The 19,282-nt window shown below is 48.6% G+C and overlaps 1 protein-coding gene across 2 annotated transcripts; it reads right to left on the bottom strand.

Moving 5' to 3' along the window:
- Positions 1-9,215: 9,215 nt before the first annotated feature.
- Positions 9,216-17,545, bottom strand: GPN2 (GPN-loop GTPase 2). Of its 2 annotated transcripts, none has more exons than XM_072609485.1 (5): positions 15,732-17,545; positions 14,254-14,410; positions 12,408-12,568; positions 11,663-11,793; positions 9,216-10,312 (listed from the first exon to the last, which is right to left on the bottom strand). In XM_072609485.1, exons 1-5 carry the CDS (start codon positions 16,266-16,268, stop codon positions 10,237-10,239), a joined length of 1,062 nt encoding a protein of 353 aa, XP_072465586.1. In that variant the 5' UTR covers positions 16,269-17,545; the 3' UTR covers positions 9,216-10,236. The 2 variants fall into 2 exon arrangements, 1 of the variants encoding a protein (XP_072465586.1); XR_011967125.1 differs by having other exon boundaries at positions 9,947-10,312; positions 11,933-12,568.
- Between the last annotated feature and the right edge of the window lie 1,737 nt (positions 17,546-19,282).

The following is a 19,282-nucleotide window of genomic DNA, read 5'->3' on the forward strand; positions in this document are numbered from 1 at the left end:
TCATGGGTTTCTTTGAGCCTTTTGGGTCTTTTGAATTCTTTCCATTGGGTGGGGTGAAATAAAGGTTTTCTGGTATCTATCTAGTGTGTTTTCTTATCTTAATTTCTTGCATGGGAACTGGAGAACCTGTAACCCATGTAGGTGGAGACCTACACATGAGCTCCTTTCTGAGGTTTCCAGGCAAAATGAGCTAAATGGAATAATTTTAGGGGCAACCCCAAAGATCAAACTGGGCTTATGTAAACCCAGAGCTTGAGGTACTGGGCCCTAGATAACACGTGAAGTGCTAGGCCCATGTCAGATATTATTATTAAAATAAATCATATGTGCTAAGTGAATAAGAGCCCTGAATTGCTGTGGGGTCAGAGGGAGATTCCCAATGACCACACAGCCCCGGGAAGGCAGAATGGAATTGTGGCTTCTGTGTTGAGCTTGAAAGCATGGACAGGATTCCTCATTTTTAATAGAAGGAGCACTGAATGAAGTCAGAGGCCCTGGAGTCAAATCCCATGCCACTCCTGATGCCTACTCCTAGGGTGAAACTGGGCAAATGACTTCATCTCCCCCGGACTCAGTTTTCTCGTTGGTAAAATAAGGGTCAGGAGAAGGTGGATTAGAAGGTCTTGGATATTTAAGGACCTAGAAGGCCACATGTGGCCTTAAGGCTGAAGGTTCATTAGCCCTGGTCTTAGAGGTCTCTTCTTTTCAGGGACCAGGACATCAAGCCCCTCCCACCTCTGAGAAAGCAAGCCTCACTCTTTAACACCACCCCTGGGTCTGGAAGAGGAGGAATTCCCCTGACCTGGCAGACAGGTCCCTGGCTAATCTCCCCATCTCCCCACTCACTCTCACCTGACAGACTGCCTGGGAACTTTTTATTTTCTTGTCTTTCTCCTTCAAAATGCTCTCTCCAAATGGCTTCCTGCCTCACTGCCTTCTGCTCTAACAGTGGAGCCCGGCCAGGGTTGAGGTCCCATGGACCCCTCTAGTCTCCTCTGCCATCCAGCCCCACCTATTGTGTGAGTCAGGAGGCAGGAATGTGTGTGGGGGCAGCAGACAGGTATGTCCCTGAGATTCAGAGACTGATTCATCTCCCTTCCCCCCTCTCTGCCTTCACGCCCACCCTCTCCACCCTCCCCACTTCTCCCTGGGAAATTGAACAATTTACCTGTCTTGGGACATCAAAGGACAAAGCCTGGGGGCTGGAGAGGCCAGGAATAGGGGCAGTTCTGTCTGCCTTCTGCCGGCCAGTCTAGTGTTTACCGTACTTACCAGACTAAAAGGCATTCAACATTCATTTTTTCCCCCTAGGAGAAAACTGCACTGACATTGCTTTATGTTCCCTTGGAAGTTTTTGGCTCAGATTGACCCTTGGTGGGGCCCACTTGGTGGTCAGTAGAGAAAATGCTTGGCCTGGAGTCAGGAGGACCCAAGTTCAAATCCAGCCTCAAACACTTATTAGCTGTATTACCCTGTTTACCTCAGTTTTCTCATCTGTAAAATGACCTGAAGAAGGAAATGGGAAACCACTCCAGTATCTTCACCAAGAAAACCCCAAATGGCGTCATGGAGAGTTGGGCATGACTGAACATCAGCAGCTATGCTCTGGGTATCCAACACATCTCCTCAATAGAGTCCTCAGTCCGTCTGGGTTCCTGGGCAGACAGGGGGCCTGCTGCTCCCCTCTGCTGAAAACAGAGCCCCAGAGACTAGCTTGGGTGCCCGCCCTCCCTCTGGCCCCATTCTGAGGCACTGGGGCCTGGGAATGTGTTGCCTGAGGTTCCTCATGCCCGGACAGAGCCTGGCTGAAGGCCCAGCAGCCAGGGGCAAACATAGCAGCTATTTCAGGAAGGGAAAGGGGGTTGAGGGGTGGGGGCTGAAGTCAGCCAGCTAGATTTGTAGCTCACAGGATTCTTCCCCCAGGCCCAGGGGAAGCTGGACCTCCCCAGAACTTTCACAAGCTGGGTGGGCCCAGAACAGTCTTGGGGTTGTGCTTCCAATGCCCTCCCAGCTCCCCTCCCTACCCTCCAGGGCCAATGTGGAAGGAGATGGGTCTTCAATAGTCACTCTACTTTCTCTTTGACCATTGCCTTTTTGGGCTAATTCTCCCAAGAGGTAGAGTGGTGCCATTCAAAGCATGCTGACTCTGGAGTCAAGGATCTGGGTCCGAATCTTGCCTCTGTTTCCTAACTCCTACATGACTTTGCACATGTAATAGTGTAGCCAGATGGTTTCATGGAACTCTTTCCTACCTCTCCCCACATAGTGACTAAGTTGTACTTCTTCACAGGAGCAGGGCCCCCCAATTCCCCTCCTGTTCCTATTCTAGATGAACAGCATTGTACTCTCCCTTAGAGGACCACGGTTCATACATTCGGGGGTGGGGCTGGGCGATGTCTCCATTTGATGAAGGAGGAATGATGCCCTCAACAAGAATCCTTAAGTGCTTACTCTATGCCAACACTGCGGTAAGTATTAGAGATGCAAAGACAAACCCGTCCCTGTTTTCAGGGAGATTACATTCTAAGGGAGGACACAAGGGACTCATGAGGTATGTACAGAGTACACACCAACAAGACTAGCAGCAGTGGGGAGAAGGAAATGCTCACACAGAAGGTGGCACCTGAGTTTTAAAGGAAGCCCCAGACTCTGAGAGGGGGAAAGGCCCGGGGGACAGGCAGTGCAAAGAAATGGTAAGAGAGGGCAAGTGGAGGGCCATGGATGCAGGATAATATGATTGGAGTGAGGAGTTAGAGGAGACGGGAGAAGGCTGGAAATGACTGGACAGGTTGGGGAAGAGGAGAGGAAGGGGCCATGTTGGGAAGAGATTTACATTTTAAACAAGATTTTCTTTTCTGTTTTTTTTTTTAAATCACTTAGTATTTTATTTTCCCCAGTTCCATGTCCTTTTAGCATTTATTTTCATAACTTTGGGTTCCAAATTCCCTTCTTTTCTCCCTCCCTTTCCCCTCATGGAGCAATTCGATATAGGATATACATGTATAGTCATGCAAAACATATTTCCATATTAGTCATGTTGTTAAATAAAACAGAAAAAAAAAACCAACCTCAAGAAAAATAAAGTTAAAAAAAAAGTTTGCTTCCATCTGCATTCAGACACCACCAGTTCTTTGTGTGGGGACGGAGAGCACTTTTTATCCTAAGTCCTTTAGAGCTGTCTTGGACCGCTGTATTGCTGAGAAAAGCGAAATCACCCACAGCTCATCATCTTATAATATTGCTGTCACTTTATACACAGTACATTTCACTTCACACCAACTTGTGTAAGTCTTTCCAGGTTTTTCTGAAAGCATCTTGCTCCTTGTTTCTTATTTCATCATAATCGCACACCACAATTTGTTCAGCCGTTCTCCAAATGATGGGCATCCCCTCAATTTCCAGTGTTTTGCCACCATAAAAGAGCTGCTATATTTTTGTACGTATAGCCCTTTTCCTTTTTTGTTTTTTTATCTCTTTTGGGATACAGACCTAGTAGTGGTGGTACTGCTGGGTCAAAAGGTGTGCATGGTCTTATAGCCCTTAGGTCACAGTTCCAAATTGATCTATAGAAGGGTTGAATCAGTTCCCAACTCCATCAAGGTTTCCTGCTCTAGGGTGCTAGTGCTCCTCCTCGCCCTGGGACTGCCACCTGGATCCAAGTATGGGCAAAGCAACGGTTCTGCCCTGGTGTTAGCAGAGATCCCTGTAGTCTCCTTCTGACCAGTTATTCGACCCGTTTACCATCTGTGGGCTCAGAGCTCTGGAAGCAGCTGTTGCTGCTGCCACAAGGCCTGCTCCTGGTTTGCTGGGGCTAAACTGTGCTCTACCCTCACCAAGATGCAGACAGACCTTTCCTGCTGACCTTCTAAGTTGTCTTTGGCTGGAAAACTATTTCATCCCATCCCTTTGTGAGTTCTGCTGCTCAAGGAATTGTTTCATGGCATTATTTAAAGGGGTTTGGAGGACGGGTTTGGGGGAGAGCTCAGGGGAATTGTTGCCTTTTCTCCACCATATTGGCTCCTCAGAAGATTTTCTAGAGACAAGTGATGTGTAAGGGGCAGTTCTGTGGGGCAGTGGATGGAGCACCAGGCCTGAAGTCAGGAAGAGCCAAGTTCAAACCTGGCCTCAGACACTTACTAGCTGTGTGACCTTGGCCAAGTCACTTAACCCTGTTTGCCTCAGTTTCCTCATCTGTATAATGAGCTGGAGAAGGAAATGGCAAACCACTCCAGTACCTTTGGTAAGAAAACCCTAAATGGGATCACAGAGTTGCATATGACTGAAAAACTAAAAAACAACAAAAATGCGTAAGGCTAGAAAGAAGAAGAGGCCAGATTGTACAGATAATTAAATGTCAAACAGAGAAGTTTATATCTGACCTTAAATGCAGCAGGAAGCCACTGGAACTTACTGAGAGGGGGTGCCACACTCAGACCTGTACTTTGCTTTTCCCACTGTACAACGTGATTATTAGTAGTAGGTTTAGGTAACTCCAAGGTCCTGCTTTCCTCTTCCTCCCTCAGCCCCCCCAGCCTGGCCTTCCCTTTCGTGATCCACCAGCTAGTGGGCTATAAACTCAACATGCCATAAAACTCTTTTCTTAGCCAAAGCCAGACAGAAGATGAGCTTGCCGGGGCAGGGCCAGGATCATAAAACCTGGGCTGAGGTTTCTTGGTCTGTAAAATAATGGGGATAGACTGGGTACGACTGAGCACAATCGGATAAACAGGATGCAATGGAAGTCAGGTTTGACTCCACAACTGTCACATCGACAAAGGGCATACCCCTGCTCAAGAAGCCTTAGTGGCTCCCAATACCTTGAAGAGAACACAAAACTTCTCTGGCATTTCAGCCCCTCACAATCTGGTTCCAGCTTTTCTGCCCCCAGTAGGCTTCACACTTCAGTCCAGTTGGCCTAGTTGGTGCTCCTCTCAACACATTCAGTCTCCTTGTCTTTGTGCAGGACTTCCTTACCTCTGGAACCCCTGCCTGGCTCCCTTCCAGGAGGGCCATCTCCCCAGTCACTGTGAATTTATCTTGGATGTGTCTGAGGTACTGATCTGGGCATCCCTGCTTATCTCTTTGAGGGCAGGGATGGCTTCACCACTGGATTTGCCATCACTAGTATGTAGCACATAGTAGGCACTTACTAAATGTTTGCTGATTGCCTTGAGTCAGCGGCTCTGACGCACCTGCGTTTCCACAGAGACATTCCACCTTCTGGTAGGGAGAGCCAGCATTTATAGTGCATTATGGGCAGCAAAGCACTTTACAAAGATTCTCTTCTTTGACCCTCACAACCACCTTGGGGAGGAGGTGCTGTTATTATTCCCATTTTACTGATGAAGAAACTGAGGATGAAGAAAGGAAACAAGCATCTATTACTGCATGCCCGGCACTGTGCCAGCCACTCACATTCTTTCATCTGATCCCCACAACAGCCCTGGGGAGGCATGAGTAAACTGAGGCTGACAGAAGGAAAGGAGCATTTGTTAAGTGCTTACTATGAGCCAGGCAGAGTTACAGACACTCAGAATATCTAATTTGATCCTCACAACAAATGCTGGGAGGTAGGTGCTATTACTGTCCCTGTTACACCGTTGAGGAAACTGAGACAGAGGGTAAGTGACTTGCCCAGGGTCACACGGTTAGGCGGCATTTGAGGAAGGATTCAGATTCAGGTCTTCCTGACTTCAAGCCTCACGTCCACTCTGGTTGGGCTCTTCCCCTGTGGTTAGCATCCCTCCCTCCCCTTTTCCTTTCCCCTTCTCTTGTACCCTCTGGAGCTCCCACTCTGCCGTGAACAAGCTTTCATTTCAGATGTCTTGTTCTTCCTTCTCCCTTGGGTACTGAGGCCTGGCTCCCTTCAGGCCAGTACTGCCTCCATGCCCACCCTGTTCAATCCTGGCCACACCTTCTCTGGCACACACCGCCCCCTCCCCCACCCCCCTGTTCCACATTGCCTTTCTCTCAAAGACCTCACCCCTTTGGGTTTCATTCTGCCTCAAATGATCTCCCCATTCAGATTCTGGCAGCTGGGTGCTACCGTCTCTCGGTGCATTCTTCCTTCTTTCTCAATAAGCTCAGTGCCTGGTTTATGGACTTTCTTGCCACCTTAACACCTGCCTTGTACTAGGGAACTTCAAAATCCATGTGGAGTACTCCCTCGAACCCCTTAACTTCTCAATCTACTCAGCTGCCATCATTAGTTGACTCACAGCTGGTCATCCCCGTGATCTTGCCATCAACTCTAAGTGTTACACCTCCATATTTAAGAACTCTATTTACTCTGCAGCTTTCATATTTTCCATCTTTCTTGCCTCTTCTTAAACCTCCTTGCCTTCAGTACACCTCCAACCTCGGTCATTTCTCAGACTATGCTCACCTCCCTCCCCAAGCCTGAACCGTCTCTAACTATACCATCGTCTATCCTTGCCTTCCTTGCCACTTACGTCTTACCAAGCCCTAACCCTGAATTATTTCCACAATCCACTTCCTTCGCTCCTCCTCACGTGATGCAGAAAGAAGCCAGAGGAAATCACCAAACTTTGCTGACTGGGTCCACTACGAATTTATATTTGATTTCATTTCAACCAGGCCCTCATTGCCATCAGGCAATTCTACTTCTTCCCAGTACATTCTCTTTCCCAATCTCCACAGTGGCTAATCTAAACTTTCTATTCTCATCTTCCCTGGCCCCCATCCCCCATATTTTGCTTCATTCATCCCCATAAAATGGAGGCCGTTTCCTCTGAGCTTTCTTTTCCCCTTTCCATCTCTCTCTGGCATCATTTTCCACTGTCCTTTAATGCAGCCTCACATTAACAAGTGGCCTGTCTTCTTGCCAAAATCAACCCTGGATCCTACCCCTTCCCTTCTCCAGCTTTTCCCACTTTCAGCCTCCTATTGCCAATCTTCAGTATCTCCTTTCCTACTGGTTCCTTCCCTGTTAACCTGCACACATGAGCCAATCTTCCCCAACCTTTAAAAAACCTTCACTAGAATCTATTCTTTTCACTAGCTATCACTTATTTCTTTTCTCTCCTTAGCTAATTTCCTTGAAAAAGCCTGTATTTGGTGTCTCCACTTTCTCATCTCAAACCTCTGCAACGGGCAGAGTAGTTTCACCTGAAACGACTTTCTGCCAAGTAATCACTAAATCAGGCCTCTCAATCCTCAGCTTTCTTGGTCTCTATGCAATCTCAGATTTGGTTGAACACCCTCTACCTTCTCCCATCTGAGCTCTCCTCAGTCTCCTTTACTAGATTGTCATCCATATCATGCCCACTAACTGTGGATATTCCTCAAGGCCTTAGGCCTCTTCTCATTCTTCTCTATTTGCAAGACTCCCGTGCCATCAACTGGCTATTGGACATTTTGAACTGGACACCTGCTAGGCCTTACAAATTCAACATGTCCCAAACAAAATTCATTTCCTCTCCTCTCCCTTAACCCACTCTTATTTGTAACTTTTTAAAAAATATATTATTCTTTTATGAAATATTTCCCAATTACTTGTAAAAATGTTTTTAAACATTCACTTTTGAAAATTTTGAGCTACAAATTCTCTCCTCCCTGAAGTGGGCATCTCTCAAGAGGGCAAGAAATATGACATGGATTATTTACGTATGTGACAGCTTGCCGAGACCACCGCTGTCCTCTCAGTCACCTGGGTGCACCATCTCATTGTCCTCCTTGACTCACTCATTCAATGTATTTCATCAGCTGCCAAATCTTGTCATTTCTGTCCCCCCAAATCTCCCCATACATGCCCTTTTCTCCACTCATACCTCCACCACCCCAGATTAGATCCTCATTAGACATCCCTTTTAACTGGTTTCCCTGCCACCTACAGAAGGTTCCTTCCAACTCTTAGCATACGCTGATTCTCTAATGATGATGTATTGAATAGGCCACTGACTGAATCAGTAAGGACTGAGTTCAAATGTCACATCTGACATCAGCAGAGTGATCCTGGGCAAATCTTTTAACCTGAGCCTGTTTCCTCATCTATAAAATGAAGGGGTTTTGGATGTGATGACCTCCAAGGTCCCTTTGAGTCTTAAATGAAAACCTATGAACCTCAAAGGCCTGAGATGAATGACTTGCATTACTGATGCCTGTGTTCCTCTCCATAAACAATGAATTGCAGAGAGGAGAGCTCCCTGAGCTGCCTCCGCAGCCCCACCACATTAGAAGAGCTATCACAACCAGGTGGGCAGGGTGGGGGTGTGCCAGCCAGCTCTGAGGGGCCCTTTCTCACACCTCTACCTTCACATTGCTTACCGAGGAGGGGACTGGTCAACAGTGGGGCGTCAGAGAGCCTGAATATCCAGGTCTGAGGATGACTCACAGCCTGGAGCTCAGGCCATGGCCCCTAGGCCTTGGGTTCTGGGCTGCTGAGATGATACTCACCACCTACTGTGCTAACAGTTAATAGAGGTGAGATACTTTGAACTTTCCAGATGAAAGGAACCAGGGAAGGAGGTACCCAGTTATTATCCCCCGCAGAGTAGGGGTGTGGGGATGCTCTGGGGAAACCCATGTTGCTCTAACCCGGGAGGCCATATCTTGGTCCCTCCAATCCCACCCCTATTTGCCCTGGCCAGCCCAGAACCCTGTAAGGTCCTTCCACTTCTACTCTAAACCCTCCTCAAAGATCTCCCTGGGGCCACTCGCACCTCAAGGGTGCCTTAGAGAGAATACAAAGAGGACTGTTCCCCCCCCCCCCCCACTTTAACACTTCAGCAATCACTTCTCTAGCTTTCTTGGATAGAGCTTCCCTACCAGAAGGTCCAGAGGTCCTTCAAGGCAGGGACTAAGACTAGGAAAGGGTTCAGAGACTTCAGCAGGTGAAACAAAGGCTTGAATCATGGATTCATAGCCCTACTTTGTAGGTCAGGCAAGGGGCATTTATGAAGCACCTACTGTGTGCCAGGTGCTGGGTCATACTCTGAGGATAGAGAAAGGCAAGGGACAGTCCCTGCCCTCCTAGAGCTCACAGAAAGGGAGGGACCTGCCCATGGTGAGACAATAGCCGAGTTGGAGCCTGAATCCAACTTTTCTGACTCCTATTACTCAACTCAACCCCTTCCCCAGTCACCAGCTACTGTCAATTAAGTGGTCATGGGGTGCCCCCTACTGGCCAGCATCATCAACAGCTTCTCTTTCCTTATTCTTATTCCCCAGATGATGGACACACTTGAGACACTCAATGACTTCAAGAGATATAATATCCTGGAACTGAGGACAGGGGGAAGCCCAGAGAGGCTTTCTCAGTTCTGATCACAGCATTCAGGGCTGGAACTGACCTAGGGTAATTGGTTTCAGGATGGAAGGATCCTTAGAGGTTATTCAGTCCAACTGTTTAATTTTACAGATGATGAAACTGAGGCAGACAGGGGAAGCGACTTGCCAACACAGTCAGTGGCAAAGTCTGTATTCCAATCCAGGTTCTCTGACTGTGAATCTCGATCATGTGGCCTCCCACTGCAGAGATCCTAAACAAAGGTAAGAGATTCACTGACCCACAGAATAGTAAGACTTCAGAGTCAGAGCATTAGAAGAAGGCAGGCAGTGAAGTCCACAGGGGAAGTGACTTGCCCAAGGCATTCATGTTCCCCCTCGTTCCTGACTGTGACAAGAGTCAGCACTTTTCTGAGGTTCACCTTCCCTCTCTGTACAATGGGAATGCTATGGGCACCACAAACAGCTTCTCTTTTCTTATTCTTGTTTCCCAGATGATGGATGTACTTGAGCCACCCAATGATTCTCTCCCTGGGAGCTCTCTACATGGAGGAAACCTAGTCTGATTTAAAATTAAAAAAGACTTGCCTTACCATCCTCATAGGAATGCTCTGAGGAATCACTTTGTGGCTTCAGAGTGCTAGAGAAATGGGAAATATTATGACTAGGATTCAGCAAAAGCAGCTTGGGAAACAGAAGGTTGCCAAGTCACATGTATTTAAAGGAACTTTCATGGTAAGCGACCCCACCTCATGGGGGGGGAGGGGCTGGGACTCTGTTCCCCAACGGAGCCACGCCACAGCATCCAGCCCACAGCAGAGGTCCATGTGTCCACCTCAGAGTATCCCTTCTAGGCTCTGGAGGCCTTTGCTGGAGTGCACTAGCTCCTGGCTGGAGATCTCAGATTGCTTGTTTCTGGCCCTGCTCCAGGGCCTGCCTGCCACAAGCCGCCATTTTCTGGATCCAGAGGGGTTACTCTTGCTCTTGACCCTATAAGTGCATGTCCTCTTGTTCCAATGCCTCTTCTTCTGCTGAAGGAAGGTACTTCTCCTGGATTCCCAGTGTGCTAAGGGGCCAGGGTCAAGGGAAGCAAGCCAAATGGGTGGGGAGCAAATCGATGGAGTTTTCCTCTCTATCCCTCCAGAGCCCAGCAGGCAGAGACATGCAAAATAAGGCTCCTGTCCACCTACACACAAAACCCCACAGGAGCAGAGAGAAGCCCCCTGCCACCAACTTTCTGAGGTGAAACCATCCTGGGGCTGAAGAATAAGAATCATTTGGAAAACACAAGTCATTGAGTGGACTATAGCCACTGTATACCACCCAGCTGGGCAACCTGCCTTTCCTTGGAGGAGGAGGGTCTGGTTTGCCTGAGGAGATGGAGGCTTTGAGATTTATGGGGGCAGTAGAATACAATGGATAAGCAATGTGTCAAATGAACTTTGCTTCAGCGTAATAGGATTCTCAAGTAATGGCATTGGCTGATGACTGTTTTGATGGCTTATACACCCACTCTTCTATCATTCCTAAGGGCCTCCAAGGCTGGTTTCAGCCTCTATAGGGACATGGGTGTATAGGTCTTTCCTGGACAGCTCCAACTGGCTCCTAATGGTTCCTCTGAGGTTCTGATAATCCCTATTGCCCACAGCCACACACACTGGCCTGGGGTACATTTCACTTTCCCTACAATCTGGGGCCATCCTATGTTTCTCCTCTCCTCTAGCCCCTCTGCCTCCTGCACCTTTGACAAGCCCCTTTTGGGTCTCCCCTGTCCTGGGAGTGGCTCCCCATGCCATTCACAGTCCAAACATCACCCTTCCTGAAGCTGCCTCTCCGCTTGGGTTCACACTGTTCTGCAGTCACCCCACATCTTTCTGTGTCAGGTACCTGTGTCATACTTGGCACCGAAACAACCATCTCCTCAAAACTCCTATGGCCCTTTACCTGGCACCTCTCTGATGTATTAGCTTGTATATATTAGCTTGATTTCTATGCTGGCAAGAGACAGTGTGGGGTTGTGTAGAACTGGCCTCAATGCCAACAAGGACTGGATTCCAGCCCAGTTTCTGACATGCTCCGGCTGTCGGAATCAAGGATATCAATGCAATTCCGGGATCAGTTCCTCTCTCTAACCTATGTGGGCACCTGGGTCCCCTTCTAAGGTCAGAGTTCTGGAAGGGTCAGGGCCATTCTTAGCTGCCCTCTACCTCCCCTCCAACTAGGCCTAGTGCTCAGCACAGCATAATAAATGATGTTCTGGTGAGTAGCACCGAAAGGATGGAAACCCCTGTGCCCATCTCTGGAAGTCCTGGCACCCTCCCTCCTTCCCCTATGGAGGACCACTAGGCCCCTCCCCCTCTCATCCTCCCCTATGAGCCATTCAGCCAAGAGCACTGGCAGGGATAAGCAAGGATACGAAGTGAAATGGAAGTCAGCCCCCACTGCAGCAGACATCATGGCCTCCAGACTCCGCTGCTCGGCTACCCCAAAGCAGTAGCCATTGGCTTTGTCCACTGCCTGCAGCACCCGCTGGACGCTTTCCTTGTCCTGGAGAAAGAGGAGACAAGAGAGGTGGGAGCAAAGACTGGAAGTCATGACATGACCTCCGCCTTGACAGAAGCTCTGCTGGAGTGGCCTCTTGTCCCCACTGCCTCCCATCCTCCCATCCCATGCCATTCCCAAGCACCTCGTTTTTCCTGCTAGTCCACTCTGCTTAGACACCTAGACAGAGCTCAGGAGAGAATCTGAACCATTTTCCTCCTGCTCCTCTTCCTGTATCTGACACTTGTTTTTTCCCTGGGCCTAAGCCCATGGCTTCTTGGTTGTATGACCTTGGGCAAAGCATTTCCTCTCTCTGGGTCTGTTCCTGTTCCAAATGAAAGGGCTGGACTCGGTCATTTCTGGAAGGTCTTTTCTGGCTCTAACAAAGGAACCCCTGGGCTGGCTTTAGTTTCAGGCTCCATTCGACCTGTGCCTGGATTCTGATCGCCAACAGAGAGCTGTCCTGCTAGAGGAGGGACGTAGGGACGGCACCTTCAGCTGTCACTTTCATTGCTCACGCTTTACTTTACATTCCTACTTTACAGTGTGGCAGAGATTCCTCTGAGTCGCAGGCGCTTTAAAGTGAGAGGCTATGCCAATGGCAGGAAGGTCCCTGCTACCTGGATATTGAGAGGGATGAAGGAGACCAAGCTGTAGTCTTCAATCAGTTGCACCAGCTTCTCGTTGAGCTGTCGGTAATGACGGAAAAAGGGGTCTGAGGCCAGGTGGTCAAGCAGATAGGAAAGGTCTAGGACTTCAGTGTAGTAGTCCAGGTTGAAGGCTGTGGAGAAAGAATAAGGCTTAGAAACAGCATGATGGGGAGCCCTAGGTATAAGTTCATCCTGGAGACGGGAGTCCTGTATCTATACAGGCTAGGGAGGAATTCAGGAAGTCCAGCTGTGAAAAACTGACAGACAACATTCAGGGGATCAGAGATTTAGAGCCAGAAGACATCAGCTCCAACATGTACTGACTGATCAATATGCCAGGTACTAGGCTAAGCACTGGGGACAAAGAAAAAGCCAAGCCAGCCCTTACCCACAAGGAGCTTACATTTAATGCAAGAGGCAGGCACACCATGAATTTTGACTCAAAACACCTGACTAAAACTCTTGCTTTCTTAGCTTGGGGGAAGAACCTTCAAAATTTTAATCTTTCAGGGGTTATCCTTATGATTATACATCATAATTTTACAGATATGGAAATACTGATTAATATCAGTATCACTAGGTGACCTTGGGCAAATTCTCTCCATGCCTCAGTTTCCTCTTCTGCAAAATAAGGGGTTGCACCAACTGGCCTCTAAGGTCACTGCCAGCTCCCTGTTGTCCCACATAGCCCACTCCTATTCTATGATGAGAGACTTCCCTCTAATCTAAGCAGAGGTAACAGTTACTGACTCCATCCTATTGTTTTAAGTGTATCTTTTAAGTTTTAAAGAAGGTGTCTGGTTCACATGTGTGGGGATCTGCAGACTGAGCCCCAAGTCACCCTCTCTACTCCTTTCAGACATTTCAATCACATATTATATTGGCCTTTTTTTGTTCTGAATTCAAGTTCCCTGAGTTTCTGAGCCTGTCCTCACATAGCAGCCAATTCTCCAGTCCTCCTCCCCTTCCTTTTGATCACTTAAACTGTCTTTTTCTGGACCTTCTCCATCTTGGTTACGTCTTGAGGGACAGATTCAAAGTACTGACAACAGGCTTCAAAATACCAGGTTTGGTACAAGTTGCTTCAAAGTGGGAGCCACATCAGCATCAGATCGTTTAGCTGGGGCCTAACATGAAGCCATGTGCAGATTGCTTTATTCTATAGCTTTTGGCCAGGGGAGCACCACTCTCTGAGCATTGCTAAGCTCAAGGAGCCCTAGAATTGAGAAATGGCCTTGGAGAGAGTCTAGACTAATGTCTTCATTTTAGAGGGAGGAAACTTAAGGCCAAAGAAGGGAAGTGACCTATCCAAGGTCACACAATATGTTGATGGCAGGGCCAAGTAGAAACTGGATTTCCTTACTTCTGATTCAGTGCTCTTTACCTCTATGCCATCCTTCATTTAAACAAGAAGTATTATCCAGGGCCCAAGAAATTCAGGAATTTGCTAACATGACTAGACATACTGTCTAACAAGCCCTTTGGAATGGGATGGAAAAAGCAGTGCATCTGGAGTCTGAGTGAATCCTGGTTCTGCTACTTTGTGCTGGTGACACTTTGACAGGGCACACAGCCTCTCTGGGCCTTAGTTTCCTTCCCTGTAAAATGAGGGACTAAATGGCCACTGAGATCCCTTGCAGTTTAATCTAATGGCTCCTTGGGCTCTCCAGCCATCTTTTCACATCCCCTTCAATTCAGCAACCACTTGGGTCTCTACTTTCCGGGTCTATCTGAAAACTAGCTGGAGCTGGTCATTACTTTCCTACCACTACTCTCTGTTCTTGTTTCACAAACTTAAACTTTCATGAACCCTTACCTAACTTCCCAAACTGCTCAATGAGGTCCATCTTGGAGAGGATGTTGACATGGGGCAGTTCTACATGCAGCATGGTGGACAGGGAGGTACACAGCACTGAGATGAATTTGGCTGGATCTGTACAGTAGTGAGAATCCACTAGATGGGCAGCAGTCAGCTGGGAGAACAAGGTAAGGCAGAAAGGTCACAATTCAGAGCCTCTCCTCCAAGGAGGATATTTATTATCCACTTGGCTCTCCTATCCCCTTCCAGAAATAAGGATTACCAAGATTATAAATGCTTTGGGATTTACCATTCTCAGACTAAACAGAAAAGCCCTCAGGCTAGTATTCATCATTAAACCAGGGGAATCCTAAAGACTAGGACTTTGTCTTATCCATCAGATTGAAGCCACCTAGAGTGGAGGCCAGGGCAAATTAAAAAGAACTCTGGATTTGACAGTAATAATAACTCATTTGATTCTCTCAACAACCTTGGGAGGTAGATACTATTATTATCCCCATTTTACAGATAAGGAAACAGGCAGACAGATATTTAATGACTTGCCAAGGGTCACATAGCTAGGAAGTGTATGAGGACAGATTTGAATTCAGGTTCTGCTGACTCCAGATCCAGCATGTCACCTAGGTGCCTTAAGGAGAAGAGGATTCAATTCCTCACTTCCTATCTAGCCATATAACCATGAGAAGTAACTTGCCCTGTTAGTCTTTGTTACTACCTTAGTGAAAACAAGCTGCTTGACCTATATCATTTCTGAATCTCCTGCCTCCCAATCTCACTCCAATTTAGGCCTCCTCATCCCCTTCAAAACAATCTTAAGCAATTAAACAAACCAAGACTTATTACATACATGCTGTGCATCGTACCAGGTGCTAGGGACACAAAGACAACGTGAAATAGTTCCTGCACTCACAAGAAGTTTACACTTGTGAACAAGTGAAAAAAAGTACAAAGCAAACACAAGATTTTAGTGAAGAGGAGGAACAGCCGGGAGAGGGGCAGGGATCAGTAAAATCGTTGTCTGCAGTGGCACATGCACACGGCAGAGAGGAGGAGAGCATACATTTCTGGCTCAGTGATGCCATCTCCAAAGAGGTACCAAGAAAACACCCAGCTTCCTGAATCTGACTTCATGAACTCATTGCTGATTAGAGCCGAAAGGGACCTTAGTCCTCATAAACTCAGGAGAGGCGGCAGTCCTTGGCTAAAATAATAATAATAAGGACCATCAGGGCTGGAAGGAGCCTTAAGAGGTCATCTGGTACGAACAATTCATTTTTATGCGGACAAAACTGGGCCTCGGTTGGGTCAGGGTGGCTTGGGCCGGTTCTCGGGGTCTAACCGGCTCGAGGCTGGGGGGAAGCGGGGGGCGCAGGGCAGGGACCGCCCCCTGGGGCACAGCCGCAGCTCCCACGCCCCGCAGCCACGAAGCACGTGCCGCTCCGCGTACAGAGCCACACTTCCGGGGCGGGGCTCACCCGGAAGCCCCAGCGGCCCAGCTGCGCGAAGACGCTGCGCAGGGCGCCGTGGTGCGTGCACAGCTCCACCTGGCCTGGGCAGTCGAACAGCAGGTAGTGGCCGCGGAAGGGCGCCAAGCGGTCGTGCAGCCAGTCCAGGTTGGCCTCCAGGTACTCCATGCAGTACACGAGGCCGCCGTTGGGCCCCAGCTTGAGCGCCTCCATCACGTCGGGGAGCGTCACCAGTTCGCCGATGTCCACGGCGCATGCGTACGGCGTGCCCTCGTTGGCCGGGTCTAGGTTGACCACGGCTACTCGCCGGCCCAGCCCGGCCAGGAAAGTGCTCATGCCCAGGCAGTACGTGGTCTTCCCCGAGCCCGGAGGCCCGATCACCGCCTGTCCAAAAGTCGTGGGGACGGCCGGGGCCGAAGCCGAGGCCATGGCCGTGACCGCGGCTGCCGTCCCGTCAGGACAGCTCGAGACCATCCCCCGCAGGCGGCGACGTCGGATGGAAACTGGCGGTGCGCGCCTCCCGGAAGTCCCGCCTCCGCCGTGCATGACGTCTCGTGGCGCTTTTACGCAAGACGCATTTTAAAAGCAGCGCGCGGGCGCGGCCGCGTCAGTTGCCAGAACTGGGGCGGGTAGGTTGGGTGGGTGGAGCTGTAACCTCCGGGTGGTAGCCACGGAGACTTAGGGACCGCTCTGCCCAGCAGCGGGCGTTCTTCACTCTGGGGCCTGGCACGCCGGGTCTAATCTCAGCTCGGAGGCCCGGCCCGGGGAACCCTCAGTGGCCTGCCTTGGGCTTGGGGGGAGAATTGGCGTGTTTCCAGATCCTGGCCCAGTCACGCCGAGGCCCGGAGGTCCGGTGTCAGCTTGGGAAGGCACGCCGGGATAGCCTCCGGTGGGATTCAGATCCCCGTGTGAGAAATCCAGCGCTCCTTCAGGCTGCTCCACGCCAGGGTGTTTAGATGTTGGGCAGGTTCCCAGAGAATCATGCCACGGGTTTATTACTAATAGGAATATTATTGAAGTTACTTGAGGGTGTGGACTGGCTTTCCATGTCTCCTCCATGTTAAGTTGTTTTTCAATCCTGTACGACCCATTTGGGGTTTTCTTGGCAAAGATACTAGAGTGGTTGGCTATTTCCTTCTCCAGCTCATTTTACAGATGAGGAAACTGAGGCAAACAGTGAAGTGACATGCCCAGGGTCACCCAGATAGTGAGTGTCTGAGGCCAGAGTTGAGCTCATTCAGATGAGAGTCTAGGCAGGGCAGTCACTCCATCCACCTAGCTGCCTCTTATGGAGGGGCTTTATTTTAATGAGTTCTTCCTTTCATATAAGCCACAACCCCTTTATCACCTTGATAGATATCCTGAGTTGCTGTGGCTCCAGGAAAGTCTCAGACATGAGCCTCTCTTTCCACGTGGCTAGACTGCCTAAGTCTTGAGGAGAACGCAGAATCGAGTATTGGGCCCATATTCTTTTCCATGGTGAGTCTGGAGCTGTCTTCAACAATCCTGGGCCAGTTTCCCAGTACACATGGGAGTGGAATATTAACAGACCCTTTCATTAAGATAAGGCTAAGCTCTTTTTCTCTACTCCCACAATTTTACATTGCATTTTTGGCCCTCTTTTTAAAAACAATAAATCTTGATATTACAGTAAACATTTATGAAGCTGCTGCTCTGTGCCAAGGACAGTGTATGCTAAGCACTGGGAATACAAAAGAGGCAAAAGATGGCCCCTGTCCTCAAGGAGCTCACAAACTAATGGAAACAGTGAGCAAGCCAATATGTGGGAGAAAAAAACAAGTTCAATACAGGATAAATAGGAAATAAAATTAAGAGAGGGAAGGCATTAGAAACCAGAGGGGTTGGGGAGGGCTTCCACAGGAAAATGGGGTTTTAGTCTGGACTTAAAGGAAACCAGTAGGTAGGGGAGGTAGAGCATTCCAGGCATGGAGGACAACTAGAGAAAATGCACAGAGGTCAGAGATGGGGTGTCTAGTTTGTGGGTCAGGAGGCCAATGTCACTAGTTTGAAGAGGATGAGGTGGAGAGGGAAGTAGGTTATAAACAGCTTTGAATGCCAAACAGTGGATTTTATATTTGATCCTGGAGTTGATAGGAAGCCACTGGAGGTTTATTGAGTAGGAGCGGGGAGAGTGACATGGATGGACCTGCACTTTAGGAAAATTACTTTAGTGGCTGAATGGAGGGTGAATTGGAGTGGGGAGAGATTTGATCAAGGCAGACCCACCAGCAGGTTATTGCAGTAGTCCTGGTATGAGGTGATGAGGGCCTGCACCAGAGGGGTGACAGTGTGAGGAGAGGAGGGGGCATATTTGAGAAACCCAGCAAGGGTGAAATTGACAAGCTTTGGCAACAGCTTGGATGTGGAGCAGAGGGGTATGAGAGATGGTGAGGAATCCAGGGTGACCCCTAGGTTCTGACTGTGAGGCATGGGAGGATGGTGTTGCCCTCTATAGCAATAGAGAAAGTTGGGGGGTTGGGTAAGAGTTTAGGGTGAAAGATGAGTTAATTATGGACATAGTTTAAAACATCTACTGTACACCCAATTTGAAGGGTCTGAGAAGCAATTGGGGATGGGAGATTGGAGGTTAGCAAAGAGATTGGGGTAGGAAAGGTAGATCTGAGAATCATCAGCATGGAGATGGTAATTTAGTTCATGGGAGCTGATGAGATCACTAAGTGAAATTGTAGAGGGCCCAGAACCCTGTGGGATATCTATGAATAGAGAGCTTGATCTGGATGAGGATCCAGCAAAGGACTCTGAGAAAGGTTAGTCAGATAGATAGGACCAGGAGAGAGTGGTGTCCCCAGAACCTAGAGAGAAGAGAATGTCAGGTAGGGGAGAGTGAACAGCAGTGTCAAGGCTGCAGAGAGATGAAGCAGAATGAGGACTGAGAAAAGACCATTGGATTAGGCAACTTTGGAGAAAGCAGTTTTGCTGGAATAAGGTTGGAAGCCAGACTGTAAGTGGTCAAGACAGTGAGAGGAGAAAAAAGTGGAGGCACCTACTGTAGGTTTGCAGAGGCAGTGTGGTGTATTGGAGAGCTAGTCTTCAAATCCAGAAGACCTGTGTTCAAGTCCAACTTCTGATCCAGTGGTTGTGGGACTCAGAGCACTTAACCTCTTAGTGCTCCAAGCACCTCACTCTTGCAGAGAAGTTGACTGCCTGGATGGTAGAGGAAGTTCCCTGGGATCCTTTGAAAGCCCAGATCTAGTCTCTGTCCCTTTGTTCTTCCAAAACTCATTTCTAGAAACATCCACTCTCCCTTGTTTGGCCAGGTATCTATTTCTGCCAAGCTTTAACTAAACATTTATTAAGCAGTTAGGTAAAGAATTATACAGATAAGGATACTTCTTTAAGGCAGAGCCAAACACTTGGAGATTGTTTTGGTGTATTTTCCTAAGTGAGATCAAAGGGAAAGGGATTGGCATATTTGAAGTATAATACGAATGATTATTAGTCCTAACCAATGATCGATGATTTTGCTTAAACATTTTTTAACGTCAGGAACTACTGTATATTATTTCTTGGGAAGTGAC

Source organism: Notamacropus eugenii, chromosome 5 (assembly GCF_028372415.1).
Source record: "Notamacropus eugenii isolate mMacEug1 chromosome 5, mMacEug1.pri_v2, whole genome shotgun sequence".
NCBI classification, from domain to species: domain Eukaryota; kingdom Metazoa; phylum Chordata; class Mammalia; order Diprotodontia; family Macropodidae; genus Notamacropus; species Notamacropus eugenii.